The following is a 16,897-nucleotide window of genomic DNA, read 5'->3' on the forward strand; positions in this document are numbered from 1 at the left end:
CGATGATCAAACCTCTGATAAGTAAAGTATCACGCGACAAAGGGAATCGGTATCGTATGTTAATAGTTCATTCGATCACGAAGTCATCGTTGAATATGTGGGAGCCATTATGAATCTCCAGGTCCCGCTATTGGTTATTGATCGGAGAGGCGTCTCGATCATGTCTACATAATTCACGAACTGTAGGGTGATACGCTTAAGGTTCGATGTTGTATAGTAGATATGGAATATGAGATGGAGACCGAATATTGTTCGGAGTTTCGGATGGGATCTAGAGATCTTGGTTTTTCCATATATTGAATTTTGGTTTTATTCGTTTTTACGGCAGAATTTTTTGTTTTATATGCAACGAAACCTACATCACCAACGTTGGACACCGGTAAGAATTCTCATTCCACCATTTTTGCATTTAGTTTTGAGAGAAAAAACATTGATGAACTAATACCAACATAATTTTTCTAACTACATATATCAATATTCTATGTGCAATTAAAAATGTAAGGAGAACCCTGATGTATAAAAATGGATAGTAAATACATCTTGGCGGACGAAACATGCAAAACATTTTGAGAAATTAATTGTATCTAGAATATTTGTGCATGCATAAAACAAATAACCTACAATGTATAATTTTGATAAACAAACTACAAAAGTTTAGAAAACATACATCATGTGTATATACCAGTTACATAGAATATTCATGAGATCGTGGAATTGTTACAATCATATCAACGCTTTAAAATACTACTGTATATTATTTAAATAAAAAACATTTATCTTATGTGTGGTAAATGCTCTAACTCCATCTAGTCATGATGTAAGTATTGCCAATCTTTGACGTCCTATGATTATGCAATAACATGCACTGCATAATTATAATTTAAAACAGAAATTATAAAAAAAATCATACAGTGTGGAGGATCTACTAACTCCATAATGTCAGTGTATATTTTTGTCCATATTTGATATCCTACGTCTCTACAAAAAATATCCCTACTACATAATAATGATTTAAAACTACAAACGTGAGAAAATACATCCTGTGAGTAAAACTTACTACAACCATATGTCTACGAAATATTTACTTTTTTTCAAATGGAGGCTCTACCCCCAACCTGTGCATCAAAATGATGCACATAACTTTCTTTTATTAAAATAATTCACCGGAACTTTACAAGGAAAGTAAAAAAAATTCAAGCCGAAGCAGTCTCACTAACGATAGATGTCGTAACACGTAGAAGTTTGAATAAGGAGGTGACATTGTCGGGGCCTCATGCCCGGACCTCACCAACGCACATCATCAGAATACTGGAGTCCGCACTAAAATGCCCAACAGCGAGTCGGAAGCACAAACCGGTCGAGCAAAACCTGAATGCACTTGCACATGCTCGGAAAATTGCTAGCACTACCTTTCCCAGGCCCATCTTCAGTAAGGATGAAGGTATTGATCTTGCTAGGACTACCGCCGACACTGGCATGGCCCTGCGCGAAATTATCACAATGTGTCCTTCACCGAGGCTCTGCTACACCATGCCAAGGAGAGTCACCGTCATCGACGCGGTAGATGCACACCGCTCCACCTCAGCACCTCATCCTTCCATTGTTTGCTCCAAAAAACGATGCCCCCATCAGGGAGAATGACGCTTCGCGCCACCATCGTCCGATCCGGGAGATCCGGGTCTGGGATTTCCCCCGGAGCATCCGAGGCAAGAAGCTGCATGCTGCAGGAACGATGCCTTCGGCAAGGTAGCCACGAACAGCGTCTCCATCATCCACCATGACTGACGTCGGGGCCAACTTTCATCGGCCGACATGCCTCACCGTCTGGGACTAGATGAAGGATCACGAGATCTGCCAAAACTAGCCAGAAAACTGGCAGATCTCCTCCGATGAAAGAGGATACCAACATCGCCATGCCTAGAGAAGATGCTACATGCGCCCTCGTGAAGAGGGAGGAACCCCAGACGAGCAAATCACGCCACCATCTGCAGGCGCCCGCCCAAGGCTGTCAGACCCAGATTGGGTTGAACCGTGTCGTCATTGCATCTTGCGGTCGCCATACCCGCCGTAGCTGTCGTCCCCTCGTTACTGCGATGCTAGTATAATAGGTCACGAGCACCACTGTTCCCATCAACTCGGTGCCAAAAGGGAAGACCACCCAGTCACCACGTTGCCCTGGGTTTTCCCCGGTGATGCCCCCAACGGCGGTGGTAGGGAGGAAACACGGGAGGAGGCTGGAGAAGTGGAGGCAGCAGAAGCCCTGGCGGCGGAGCACCGCCACCGCACGGGGCCGGTTTAGGGTGGGGAGGGTCAAGGCGTTTAGGTTTGCGAGGGTCGCAAGCAAGTTCTGCTCCATGAGCGTGCAACTCATTTTGGGCAAAGCGATATATTTACTAGCTAGAAAATTCATATTATGATTATATAATAATATCGCACCGCATAATTATTATTGAAAACCATAAGAATTACAATAGAATATGTCCTATCACTACAGGAAACGACATCTTTGCCGGGTATCATAAATACCCAGTGAAGGGCTAAAAACACTCGGCGAAGGCTTCGCTGTCGTTGCCTATTCGACAATACCTCGGAGGAGGGATCCTCACGAGGGGGAGAAGAAATAGGGGCCATAGGGCGGAGAGCACTCGGGACGGTGGTACGCGATTTACCCAGCTTCGGAACACCTGCTCGAAGACAGGGCCTACTGCTGCTTGTCTGGAATTATCTGGGCGCTTTCGCGTTGTTACAATGAGTTGTGGTTGTGCCTCTAGGGCTCCCGGGATCCGGCTTATAAAGGCGCACGGATCTAGGGTTTACATGGAGAGTCCTAGCCGGATTACAGGTTGCCTAACTACGGTACAATATCTTGCCGTGTACATCAAGGATCCGCCTTCCTTCTACATCGTACTGGATCCGGGTTCCTCACGGGCCTTCACGGATCCGGCCTCCTTCGTTGGTCCGTTAGGATCCGGCTTCCCGATCCTGGGCTAGACTTCATCCTTCATGATCAACAGCAACTGGGCCATCCAATGGGCCACATGCCACATCACCGTCTGTGGGCCACCCGGGCTTGCCGGATCTAGGCACTGTCGATGGTACACCCATGAAGTATACCCACAACATTCGCCGTGTATAACACTCGGCGACGATGGCATGGCAAAGACATGGCCGGCGAAGAATCTTCGCCGGGTGTATTTTGTCGGACACACGGCAAAGTCCCTTTGCCAGGTGTCTAGCACGGAAACACAGCGGAGAAAAGTGGAACTCCATTTCACTTCCGTCTAACGGCCCACTTTTATACCGTGTCTTTTTCATGGTACACGGCAAAGAGTAGACAACGGCCACGTCATCGCTATTTCTTTGCCAGGTGTTTTATAGTGGGGTACACGGTAAAGAGCAATGAAGCCACGTCATCGCAGTTTCTTCGCCGAGTGTTTTCTGGTGGGGTACACGGCAAAGAGCAATGAAAGCCACGTCATCACAATTTCTTTGTTGAGTGTGCCTACGCCTGGGACACATGGCAAAGAGCCTAGCACAAAAAAATTTCCCCATGTTTTCTCTAATATTCCTGCATTTCACACACAATTATGCACATAATGTACAATATAGCAGAACATTGAACTCCAATACCAACAGTTAACATATAATACATTGATGTTACAAATACCACAAATAACACACATAAAGGAGTAGAAGTTGACATATATGATACAAGTTCACTTTGCCGAGTGTATTTTACCCGCTGTGCCGTGTCATATTTCTTTGCCGGGTGCTAACACTCGGCATAGTTTTCTTTGCCGCGTAGTGCTTTTTGACACCCGGCGAAGAGGGGCTTTGCCATGTAACCGATAAAATACACCCGGCAAAGGAAAATATACACGGCAAAGATATGTTTTCCGGTAGTGTATGTATAGGTTACATCCATGAGCAATTTCAATAATTTTCATAAGCATCATGCTGTATGAACATAAACTTTCTGCTGATTGAACAAAAAACCGAGTGAACCCCTAATTTGTGCCTAATGTGTATCAACACACAATAGATTGCATGATGCATAGTCTGGCTGGAAAACACATGTATGTAACTAATTGAGACAAATTACATGGATTACTACATAGTTAACCTGAACTCATAGATCCTAATTGAGACAAAACACATCTAAATAGATACTATGAACTCATAGATGATAAACTCGGTCCTCTAGACCACCTGACTACTAGACGAGCACAAACATTAGTACTAAAATGAGCACAATCCTACTATACAAGCACCAACGTAAACTGGACAAACAATCAACTCCACCGTGAATAAAAAATAAAAATCAGCATCATCGTGTACTGAGCAAATAATTGGTGGTGCGTCCAACACCGCTCATTACAAGGATTCCTGTCTATTGCAAACAAAAAAAGAAATTGCAACGGTTACCAGTTCATGGTAATAGGCTCCATATATTGCCACCGTTCCGTTTTGTCATGCTAAGTACAACTTTTGTTGCAATAGAAGACACATATTACCACAAGTTGCGTCATCGCTGTAGTATGGTAGCGATATTGCACTGCACCATGTTGCATGAATTAGTCATTTTGTTGCAATAGATACTATGTATTGCAACAAAGGAAATCTTTGTGGTAATATTCAGACATATAGTGCAACATTTATGAGATGTGACGCTAGTTATAAATACTGTTGCAAAAAATGGCTTCCTCCAAGCACGGCCACCCATCTCGAACAGGTTGATCCATGAGGCTAGTCTGTCGCCCGCCTCTGACGCGTCAACTCGCGGTGCTGCGCAGCCGAAGCTCATCATGGCCACTAGCCCTCAGATGCTTCGATCCGCTACTCGCGGTGCTTCTCCACATTTTTCTTTTTTCTTCGAGTAGTGCTGCTGTTATACTTGATACCTAATTCGGTGGAGTTGTCGATAGCAAGAGATCGTTTATAACTTTTGAAGTAGAACCGCTAACAAACAACGCCTTTTCAGGGGTGAAATAGATTCCTCTTTCCTTTACTTACGAAGGAAGTTAGACTGACACTATGTTGCACTACGAGGAGCAAGCTTCAATCCCCAGCTCATGTCTTTGCAATTCTGGACATGCGGCACAATCTTCCCGGTGTCCGCCCCTTTCTTGAGCCTGCAGTCGTAGTACGGTGGCGCGTGGAAGCACGGCTCCATGGACAGGTCCCGGCTGCATGGCGGGTCCGGCACCACGGAGCCGTTGTCGTCTGGCTTGTACATTATCAACGGTGTCAAGCCGCCGAGGCCCTGCGCCACGTACCCGAACGTCGACCAGCCGGTGGTCACCAGCACATCGGTGAGGCTCAACAGGTATATCTCCGCCCACGCCTTGGCATCGTGCGACTTGGCGCCGAACTGCTGGTGTTCCTCGTGGCTGGGCTGGTGCACCCCCACCGCCTCGCCCGTGGCCGTCGCGTGCTCCCAGTACATGCTCTTGATCTTGTCGTAGTACCAGGTCTTGAGGGATGTGACGAGCACGGCTATAGACTTGCCGCCAGGCGTTGGCGGAGCGGTGGCGGTCCCCACGGCGAGCACCTCCGGCAGCAGACCCTCCTTCTGCGTGCACGAGGTGATCTGCTCCAGGACCTCCGGTGACTCTGGTACGTTGCCGAAGACGCGCACCTGGATGCCAACTCGCTGGTTCGCCGCCGCGAGGTATGCGTCGTGGTACCGCGTGACGAGGCCCCATACGTGGTTGTTGGGGTGGAACAGGTATCGGCCGAGGTGGTGGAACACGGTGTCCGGCTCGGGGAAGAGCATGTCGAGCTCCTCCTGGAAGCCCGTGGCCAAGAACAGCCCCGGCACGATGTAGTTGTCCGTCCTCATCACCAGCCAACGAATATCACGGAGAACCCTCTGGTCCTCGTCGCAGAAGAACAGCTTGTCTTCATCCGTGTAGTCGTGGTCGAGATGGATGTACGCGAACGGCGGCAGTTGCTCCGCCCTTGTGGACGAGGCACCGATCACCTTCTTCTTAAGCATGTTCCCGTAGCTCTCGGCGGTGTCGGCGCTGAAGTTCGTGTAGCTCGTCAATGGGAAGTCCGGCGGCAGCAGCCACGTCGTGCCGGGGAAGGGTTCGCAGAATAGCTCGCCCATCTCGTTGCTGGGGTCAACAAGGAGGACACGGTCGGTGAGCACCGCGTAGAGGAACGCCGACGCGGCGGCCAGCATACGGTTCCCGAGGCCGCGGTATGATATTGAGACAAGGTACTTGCAGTCGGGTGACCCGATTACGCCGGCATTCTTCCCTGACCGGAGATGCTCAGCGGCCTCGCTGTAGGCGGCGGTCCCCGGGCCGCAGCGTTGTTGCAGAGCCTCGTGCCGCCGTAGCTTGGAGACGAGGTAAGGGGAGGGCTTCCTGCCGGCTTTCCGGCGGTACATCGCCGACTGGTACCTGCTTTGGCAGGATCGCTCGTCGACGCCGTCGGCAAGCAGGCCGCCGAGAAGCCTGTCTTGTCCGGTTGCTGATCCTGCCATACAAAACATAATAAGAAATCGTTAGACGAAACCATATTGTATTTTTGATAATATGCATCTCCCACAGTTGCATTCATGTTCTTATCCAGGCCTCCAAGGTGCTTCTAGATTCGTGCATTTTCAATAAGAAAACCCTCCAAGCATATGTATTTCCAATCAATTAGCCTTTAAAATAGCAAATGGTACACCCATGGACTAAATTTTATTCAACAAATCTGACATGGAAAGAAGAGACCCAAATTTGGTAATTCGTTTTCTTCAACACTGCATTCAATTTTTAGAATTGTAACAAATCATGAAACAATCAGTTTTAAATCTTATACAATTACCATGAACAATGAACAATAATTCTAGGATATGGGATTCCGGAAATAATAGGCTTTTGCATTGCATTTTCCATTTTTCCTAAACCAGAGGAGGTGGGTTGGAGCAAAGTAGTAAATTAGTACACAATTAGTACATAATTATTACGTACAATATTAGGACCAATTAGTACATATTGGTTTCGCCAAAAATGTCCCATAAACAAAATCATGAACTTGTTAGTTTTAGGATCAAAAAATCTTGTAAACAACCAAATTGGAACAACACGGAGTGGGGTTCGGGTCAAAAACTTGCTCGGTGACCATCGACAACAAACATCATAGAAGAATTCCAATAAAAGAGCAGAGAACAAAGATTGAAAAAAAAAAGCTACTCCTGATTTCCACGAGCAAAATTCAAGATCATAGCTCTCTGCTCCTATTGATGCCAATGAGCTGGCAAACTTCATGGGCTTTGTAAAACCGGATCATCCGGCACAGTGCCGGACCTGGACAGCTCATACTCCTCCTACTCACCGTACGCCATGGTGGTCGGGAACCGAGGGACAAATGTTTACAAATAATATTTTGCTAAAAATACTTTAGATAGTATAGAAATAATGTTTATAGAGCTAGAAAACAATTGCTCACGAGGTTGACAAAATTACATCCTTCCTTCATCCGTAAATATGTGTACTTCTAGCTTTGTTCTAAGGCAATTTTATTTGATCAACTTTATAGAAATGAGTACCAGCAAACATGATGTGAAATTGGCAGATTGAAATTATTTTAAGACATATCTAGCGAAATTAATGTAGTATCATAAAAATTGTTATGTTTTCTTATAAAGTTAGTCAAATTTTAGTACTCCCTCCGTCCGTTAATAGACGTCGAAAGGTTCGTCTAAATTCGGATGTATCTATGCACTAAAAAATGTCTAGATACATTTGAATTTAGACAAACTTTGGACATCTAAAAATAGACAGAGGTAGTACTAAGTTTGACTTAAGACAAAGCTAGAAGTACATTTGTTAGCGGACTAAGGAAGTATAACAAAAAAAAAAAGCATGTCGTTAAAAAAAATAGTCAGGACTTCTAAAATAAGTTCATGTGAGAGACAATATTGAAAGTTCAAAATAATAGTTACAAGTTAAAAATAAAGTACTGCGTTACACATCAAGTATTCATTTGATATTTTAAACAATAAACAAATGCATCAGAGGCGATCGCATGGGCGGTGTAGTTACACCCCTATGTTTCACACAATCTAGGCAATATCTATCGTAATGTATAGTATGTGCATGTAGTATGAAATATATAAGACTAGTTTGGTAGTATATATACTACTTTATAGGTAGTATGTATATTTTTATACGTCTACTCATTTTTTAGTATAAATATGCATGTATTTTGAACATATAGTGCAAACTACGTGTTCACGTCTAATTTTCACCAAACTTGATTTGAAGTATCTTAGATATAGTGTAGGAACATACTCAAACCGATAATGTGTCGTATATATTTTCGTATAGTAGTATATATATATGGAACATATTTTAAAAATAAAATAAAATAAAATAAGAAATCGCCTCGTTATTTGCGGCACCCCAGTTTTTAATATTTTCTGCACAAAATAGCACAATCGAAAAAAGGAAAATTACACATACACCACTAGTTTTGCAAGGGGGCATCCTCTCTAAAGAAGGTGTATTCTCCCTGACACGACAAGTGGTGCTGTGGGGAGCTCTCTCACCCCAAAGGTGAACCACATCATGTCAAGTTGTTGGTACACTAGTAGAAAAAATGGCTTAGTCCCGGTTTATAAGGGGTTTTAGTCCCGGTTGTGCAACCGGGACTAAATATCCGAGACTAAAGCCCAACCCGTTTAGTCCCGGTTGCCTACGAACCGGGACTAAAGGTCCATCCACGTGAGCTGCGTGCGTCTGGGCAAAAATGCCTCCATGTGAAAAAAATTATTTTATTTTTCTAATTTTTTTCCACTCTCTTTATTTTTTATTTTTTTAGAGTTTCTATTATTTCAGTTTTTTGCATAGTTTAGTCTCTAACTACACTTATCTCTAGTTAAATTACTTACTCGCGGTCAAACTTCTCGGTCGGTCACCCATCTTCCCACTACTCTAGCAGTAGCACGCTTAACTCCTGAGTTCCATCTCGTCCCGGATCCAAGTGCTTCATGCGCATATATGTGATACTAGTATCATATCAATCCTATTAACATGTTGGTCGATGTCACATTTCTTTATTGTTTGAATTTCAAATAATTTTTTTAATAAACAAAAGTAATGATGTAATAATAATATTGAATAAATAAATAAATAATAACTTTTTAATTTGCATTATTTTAAAAAATTTAAATTTTTAAAATAATTTTTTTTGCCAAACCTAAAACCTAAAAATTTGAAAATCTAAAAGTTGAGTAAAAGTAATAGTAATCTTTATGCAGGATGCAATTATTAATTTTAATTTTTTTAAAAAGTAAAAAAAATATAAATCCGTAATTTATAGCAAAAACTAAAATCTTTCTGCTTTCGTATTTTCATTTGGAATTTTGAGAATCTAAAAACTGGCTAACCGGGTAAACACTGGTGAGTTCGTATGTAACTTCTCACGATGATTTTGATATATTATACGTTTTTTTCCAACGTCGTATGCAAAAGTTAATGCGGTTTTACCATTTTTCAAACATTTTTTGCAAAAAAAGTCAAAATTCGAATTTCTTAATTTTGCCGAATAGTAGGTTGCATAACATACAAAAATCTGAAAACATTTTATTTTTTGAATTTTCTATCATTTTCTTTTGTATTTTACAAAGCAAAGAAAGACGATCCACAGAGGGGTGGTGAAGGGTGCGTGGGGAGTAAAAAACCCGAAAATACCTTTAGTCCCGGTTAGGGACACCAACCGGGACTAAAGGGTAGACCTTTAGTCCCGGTTGGGGACACCAACCGGGACTAAAGGGCTATGACAGGTTGCGGCTGGCGCATGGCTCTTTAGTCTCGGTTGGTAACGCCAACCGTGACTAAAGGTCTACCCTTTAGTCCCGGCCGGACCATTAGTCCCGGTTGGTGTTACTAACGGGACTAAAAACCCCATTAGTCCCGGGTCAAAGTATTTGGAGAAAAATGGGTTGGGATGGAAGGCCTCTTTTCTATTAGTAGTAATTACATGGTGGGTGTGGGCTAGGGATGAATTTTGCTGGGCCATTTATGTTTTTGTTGATTTGGAAGAATAAAATATTTTTTACTAAGAGTCTAGATCACAATCCGTGAATATTCACGGCCGTATTAGTCATGTCTAGCTCTATAAAACTAGATCTTTTCATGAATTTGTGTAGCCTACCTTCAATGGATAATTCCTTTTTCCTTCATTTTGTACCTTGTGTTGCTTTGGTTGTTTTTTCCTTTTTCTTTATAATTAAATACGAAATGTAAAATTCGTGTTGAACCGAGCATCGAATTCATGATCCATATTCACAACCATGTTAGCCGCGCCAAAACCAGATCACATATTAATATGATTCAACGAACCCTTTTTTTTTGTATGCCTTGAGTGCATGGTTTATGTTGCCTTCAAGTTTGCACTATATTGTCTTTCCTTGCACTATTTTCCTGAATTCATGTTACGTGATGTCCTAGGTGCATAATGGGCATGTCCTCCAATTAGATTAGCCGTTAATTATACAATGAAACGTACTGAAAAATCAAAGCATACCCAAATATGTCGTTGGCTAGTTTTTTAGCTCTCCAAACTTGAAAATTGGTGATATGAAGAAGGGCCAGTATATGTATAAAATTATGGTTTCTTAATATTTGGATATGCCTTTTTCACGTGTGTTTTATATACTTTAATATTTTAAGTATTATTAAAACTACACGCAAACCCAATTGTGGCTGTGGGAGTGGTGTTTTGGCATATGGGAGCATGTGCTTTCTTTATTGTAAAATGCATCTTAGACACATTTTGAAATGTCAAAAAAACTGAAACAAAAAATTCGCACATACACGCTCACAGAGAATCGACTTTTCGTGTGATGTGTGCAAAAAAGACAAATATTGCTGATAAAAATAAGACTTTCCACAAGATAAATTTTCTCTTTTTTACACTGACAATAAAAAAATATCTGTTTTTTTTTCACGAAACTTGAAGAACACACATATATTGTGAAGATATACCTGTAGAATTTTTGTCATAAGTTTTCAATACTTCAAAATACTCTATTAAACGGTACTGTATTATCTAGTGATAGCTGCCAGCCGCCCTTTGGTCATAGCTTAGCTCGGAGGCTCTTGTTCTCGGAAGCTCTGCTCAGCCGGTGGTGGAGGATCCTGCCCCTGCTTCAAGCCTTCTTGGAAGCCCAGCTCAGTCCGTGGTGGAGGATCTCACCCCTGCCTCATGCCCTGCCCCTGCTTCAAGCCCAGCTCCTGCTGCTGTCTCTGCCGCGGCTTCACCGACCCTCTCCTCGCTCGCCTTGGAGCGCTCGCCTGTGCGCCCCACGCGTTGGGCTGTGTCGCCTGCTGCGACTCGCCCCCCTCGCCGCTGCTCCAGGCTCGCCGGGGAAAAGGCTTACGTTTCCATCGTCGACAAGGCGGTTCGGCGCAAAAAGGCGCTCATCGAAGGCTCCTCCACTCCGGCGCCCAAGCCTCGCCGCGGTGAGCTCTTCGCTGATGACCTGCTTGCCATTGCTGTGGAAGAGGGCACCCAGCTGGCTTCTGAAGACGTCCTTGCCCTGGCCCGGGCTTGTGACCTGCCTCCCAGCAGCTTGGGTCTCCGCGCGGCCCTCCCGTCGCCGGCCAGTTCTCCATGATTGCTGCTCTTTGCTGCCGCGACGCCCCGCAGCTGCTCCGTCGCTGCTCCGGCGTCCCCCCTCGCTCGTCCCCCTTTCGGCGTTTGGGCTCTTGCTGTATCTCTTGTGGGCTCCTACCTTTCTCTTGGTGGGATTGGGCTGCCCCGGCTAACCCTCGCTCTAGGCTTTTTTGCTTCATTTTGGGCCTGTGTCTTTGCCCGTGTACTCCTTTTATTATGTGCTTTGTAGCCTGGGCTTTAGACTCCACTATGGTGATTATTCCTGTTCGCTTTGACTACTTTGACTCTCAGATGACTTCCAATCCCTATGTTAGTTAAAATCATCCTTGAATGCTGGAACGTTCGAGGCCTTGGTGGTCGGCAGAAACGTGACGACGTCAAAGCTGCTGTTGGCTGCAACCTCCCTTCTATCCTTTGTTTACAAGAGACCAAGCTCACGGATATCTCCGCTTTCACCGCTTCATCCTTCCTCCCTCCGTCTCTCAGGTCCTTCGTCTTCAAACCCTCGGTTGGCTCCTCAGGAGGTATAATTACAGCCTGGGATGACCGTCTTCTTGAACTCACTCACCACTCCATTGATGAGTTTTCCGTCTCCACCACTTTCTCGCATCGCTCCGATGACCTCTTGTTTACCATTGTCAATGTCTACGGTCCTTGCACCCACCCTGACAAGCCTATCTTCCTCTCCTCCCTCGAGCAGATCTTTCCCTCCTTCTCTGGACCTGTCGCCTTTCTGGGTGACTTCAACCTCGTTCGATCCCCTCGTGACAAGTCCAATGGGAACATCAACACCACTGAGGCCGCCTCCTTCAACGATTTCATTAATAACCTCGGTCTTCTTGAGATTCCTTTGCTGGACCGGCAGTTCACTTGGTCCAACCAACAAAGCCCTCCAACCCTCGCCCGCCTCGATAGGGTTCTCATCAATCCAGAGTGGAGCTTTGCTCTTCCAGACTCTACTCTAACCTCTTCTTCCCGCCCCACCTCGGACCATGTTCCTATCCACCTTGAAGCCTCCTCCAAGGCCCCGCGAAGTACCGTCTTCCGTATGGAAAACTCCTGGCTGTCCCATTCTGCTTTTCCCTACCTTGTCACTAGCAACTGGAATAGCGTCGGTCCAAACCACTCTCACCTCTCTCCTGTCAGTCAACTTTGCCTTCGCCTCAAACGGGTCCGGGTTGCTGCCCGCGCCTGGGCCAGGGAAAGACGGCTGCCATCCATCTACTTGCTCAACTGTCGTTCCGTCATCTCCTTTCTTGACAGGCTAGAGGAGCACCGCACCCTCTCCCCCCTCGAGCAGGACCTTCGCTCCTTGGCAAAAACCCATCTCAGCCAAAAAAACTTCGAACGTGCCACCTACTGGAGGCAGCGGGCGAAAATTAAAAACTGCACCCTCGGGGATGAGAACTCCCGCTACTTCCACCTTTGCGCATCTGGGCGCCTCCAGAAAAATCAAATTAAAAATCTTGAGGCTGACGATGGGAACCTCACCTCCTCGCACACTGCTAAAGCTACTATTCTTCACACCTTCTTCAAATCCCTTCTTGGCACCCCTCTGCCGGCCAGCGACAACCTCAACCTCCCCTCCTTAGTCCACTCAACCTCCATCACCCCCTCCCAGGCCACTTCCCTCATCCGCCCCTTCACCCTCGAAGAGATTCGGTATGCCCTCTTCTCCATGAACGACAACTCCAGCCCTGGTCCGGACGGCTTCGGCCCCGCCTTCTTTAAGCGTAATTGGGACCTTGTCAAGCACGACCTTCTTACTGCGCTATCTAGATTTCACTCCCTTTCTACAGACCTCCGCCCCATAAATAAGTCCTATATTGTCCTGCTTCCAAAAAAGGCCGGTGCAAACAAACCAGAGAACTTCCGACCCATCTCCCTCCAGAACTGTTGCCTCAAGGTCCACTCCAAATGCCTCACCCTGCGCCTCCGGGAGCTTATCCCACACCTGGTTCACCCTGACCAGACTGGTTTCATCTCTGGGCGCTCCATTGCGGAAAACTTCGTCTATGCTGCCGATATTGTTCAGGCTTGCCATAGGCGCTCCGCTCCTGCCGCTGTCTTTAAACTTGACTTCCGCAAGGCCTTCGACTCCATTAGCTGGGAGGCCCTGGACCGCATTATGCGGGCTAAAGGCCTTCCGGATCTTTGGTGCTCTTGGATTAATATGCTTAACCAAACTAGCCATACTGCCGTCCTCCTCAACGGCATTCCTGGGCGCTGGATCCAATGTCTCCGTGGTCTTAGACAAGGAGACCCTCTCTCCCCTTTCCTTTTCAACATTGTTGCTGATGTCCTCCAGCAGATGCTCCGCCTGGCCTCCCTTGCTGGCCTTCTCCTCCACCCCCTTGTCGATGACCTTCCTTGCCCCGTCCTCCAGTACGCCGACGACACCCTCATCATTATTCGAGCCATCCCGGACCATGTCGCCAACCTCAAACATATCCTAGACGACTTCTCTGCTGCCACTGGTCTGACCATAAACTTCCATAAGAGCACCTTTGTGCCCATTAAAATCGATGCCTCTATCACCACATCTATGGCTGCCACCTTCGGTTGCCCGATATCCACCTTCCCCCAAACATACCTGGGACTTCCGCTCTCCCCCTATAAACTGCGCTTTGGCGACTTCGCACCCATCATGACCAAAAGCGACATGCGCCTCTCTGGGTGGCGAGGTCGTTGCCTTCCCATAGGCGGCCGCCTGATCCTCGTCAACTCCGTCTTCACCTCTATGCTCTCTCACGCCATGTGTGCTGGGCTCCTCCCAGCTGGTGTTATTGAGGCCATTGATAAGCGACGGCGTGCCTTCCTCTGGACTGGCGAAGAATCTTGTCATGGTGGCCAGTGCAAGGTAGCCTGGGACGATGTCTGCGTCCCCAAACATCTTGGGGGTCTCGGAGTCATATCCCTCCCAGCCCAGAACTCCGCCCTTATGGCAAAATTCCTCACCAAACTTCACTCTGACACATCGGCTCCTTGGGCCTCCTGGTTCCGCCGCATGTACGGATGGCACAATTCTCGTGATCTGGGTGATCACCACTACCTCGACACCCCCATCTGGAAGGATATTGTGGCGGGGCTCCCCTCCTTTCGCTCTATCTCCAAAGTCTCTCTGGGCAACGGGGCTTCCACGGCTTTCTGGGTTGATTGTTGGCTTGGGGACCAAACCCTCCAAGAGCGTTTTCCTAACCTCTTCTCTCACTCTACCCGCCCCAACATTAACGTCGCGACCACTCTTTCCCCGGGCCTCCGCAGCTCCCTTGGACCGCGCCTCACGGCTGCCGCGGCTGATGACCTTCGAGCTTTGTCTATCGAGCTGAACTCTGTGGAGCTCCGCCCTGACGCTCCGGACACACGTGACGCTCGCCTCTCTGACAAAAAACTCTCAAACAAATGTTTCTATGTCAACTCTTTCAGGCATTTGCAGATTGATGACGTGGCGCCAACGGTTTGGCGGAGTGCTGCCCCATTAAAGTGCAAGATCTTCTGCTGGCTTGCTCGGAAAAGGCGTCTGCCCACTAACGAGCGACGGTTTCGACACCACCTTTCTACCTCTGCTACCTGTCTCTCCTGCAACCTGGATGAAGATGTGGACCACCTCCTGCTCTTCTGCCCCCAGGCAGTCGAAATCTGGGACTACTTCCTCCAAAATTTCAACCCAAGCATGTACACGGGGTTCTCTGACTTCTGCCTCAGACGGAACTGCACCTACGAGGAATCCACCATCAACACTGCCATCGCCTGGAACATCTGGAAGCGGAGAAACGCAAGGACCTTCAATGGCGTAGTTGAAAATCTTTCACTTGTATCTCGCCGTTGTATTGAGGATATTAGGCTCTGGGCCTATAGATGCACCACCCCCTCCTCTACCTCCTTTCTTAATTCTTGGTGTAATGGGTATGATCCCCCCTGAACTCTCTAGGCTAGCTCTCTCTCTGCCCCTCTGCCCCTCTCAAGCTATGTAATGAAACCCGTTCCGCAGCTTTGATATATAATTGTTCAGGCTGGCGTAAGCCCGCCGTAGCCCAGGTCAAAAAAAAAAAAAAAAAAAAAACCAGTTGCAGAGATAACGCGATCTGAAACCTCGCTGGGAGAAATTAGATTGAGGCACTGGCACCGTTGAATAACTTACGTTGATTGCGTGATTCAGCATTGAACGAAGGAGCGCCGGCGCTGCCGCTGAATGTGTGATTCGACATTGACGGAGGACTGGGAGGAGAGAAGTACCATTGATCTGTAGATTCGAGCCTAAAACATTTTTAACCGACGAGTTTGACTAGGCATTTAAGCCACGCACATGCATGCCTGCCTATTACGTCGATCGAGTGAGAAAATCGTAAACTAACCACATCAATATCACATTTTCGCATTGACGGGCTCAGTAGAGAAAACTCGAAAACCAAGGCAAGATCTGAGATTAATGATCCGGACACACCGATCAACGTACCTCTTGCCGTTACGAGCCGGAGCAGCCGGGACTCTGACGCTATCAGCACGCGGCGTTCGGCGGAGAGAAGGAGCAGCAGAAGCAGCGGCAGCGAGAGCAGCAGCAAGATGACGACCCGGCGCCATCCTCCTGGCTTGGCCATGCCGCGATGGTGGATCGTGTACGGCCCTCTCGATCGCTTCATCCAGCCCAGCCCGCGGAGAGGGTTTTGGGAGAGACAGGCAGCGGCGAATTCATAGGGAGGCGTTCCGGGAGAGGTCAACGGCGTCGTGGCGAGCACTAGCCGAGCATCTCCATGCTCCGACCTCCGAGGCATCAGAGATGCATCCATGCACGCACCCCACTATGTGCCATGACGCGCAGAAACTGATAGTTTAACGTGTTCTTGGAAGGTTTCGTTTTTTTGTACGAATAGGCGTTTTGTTTGAGCTGACAAGTGACAAGCCTGACATTATTCAGCTATCTAACTTTTTCTTGTTGAGACGCAGTTCGGTTCTCCCGATTATCATTCGGACTCTAGTCTTTATTTTTATAACAATTGTTTAATTGCTCACCACATGTACCACATGGTCGGAGTCTAGTCTTTAGCATAAAACTACTGTACCATATCTCAATTTAAATTCTGAAAATATCATTTTACGTCAGCGTGATAAAATACTACCATTCATATTTTTCGTAGTGTGCACTCAAACCAATTTTAACACGGATTGATAACGAATTTGATAGTGGGAAACACTCTTGAGGCAAACATGGCATGGAGAGACGGCATGCCATCAACGGCTTGTCTAGGGGAAAATGGTGGGACCCACCAGTTAGGAAAAG

The 16,897-nt window shown here is 46.5% G+C and overlaps 1 protein-coding gene across 1 annotated transcript; it reads right to left on the reverse strand.

Annotated features, from left to right (window-relative positions):
* Positions 1 to 5,029: 5,029 nt before the first annotated feature.
* On the reverse strand, positions 5,030 to 16,415 carry LOC127317752 (fucosyltransferase 2). The gene is made up of 2 exons (XM_051348351.2): positions 16,076 to 16,415; positions 5,030 to 6,486 (listed from the first exon to the last, which is right to left on the reverse strand). Exons 1-2 carry the CDS (start codon positions 16,404 to 16,406, stop codon positions 5,033 to 5,035), a joined length of 1,785 nt encoding a protein of 594 aa, XP_051204311.2. The 5' UTR covers positions 16,407 to 16,415; the 3' UTR covers positions 5,030 to 5,032.
* Positions 16,416 to 16,897: the final 482 nt, after the last annotated feature.

Source organism: Lolium perenne, chromosome 7, assembly GCF_019359855.2.
Source record: "Lolium perenne isolate Kyuss_39 chromosome 7, Kyuss_2.0, whole genome shotgun sequence".
Lineage (NCBI taxonomy): Eukaryota > Viridiplantae > Streptophyta > Magnoliopsida > Poales > Poaceae > Lolium > Lolium perenne.

What these genes read in the sequence shown, in the direction of transcription:
- LOC127317752 (XM_051348351.2), bottom strand. Translation starts at nt 16,406, where the DNA reads ATGGATGCATCTCTGATGCCTCGGAGGTCGGAGCATGGAGATGCTCGG. An exon ending in CCGGCTCGTAACGGCAAGAG is followed by an intron (nt 6,487 to 16,075) that starts GTACGTTGATCG and finishes TTTGTATGGCAG; the next exon opens with GATCAGCAACCGGACAAGAC.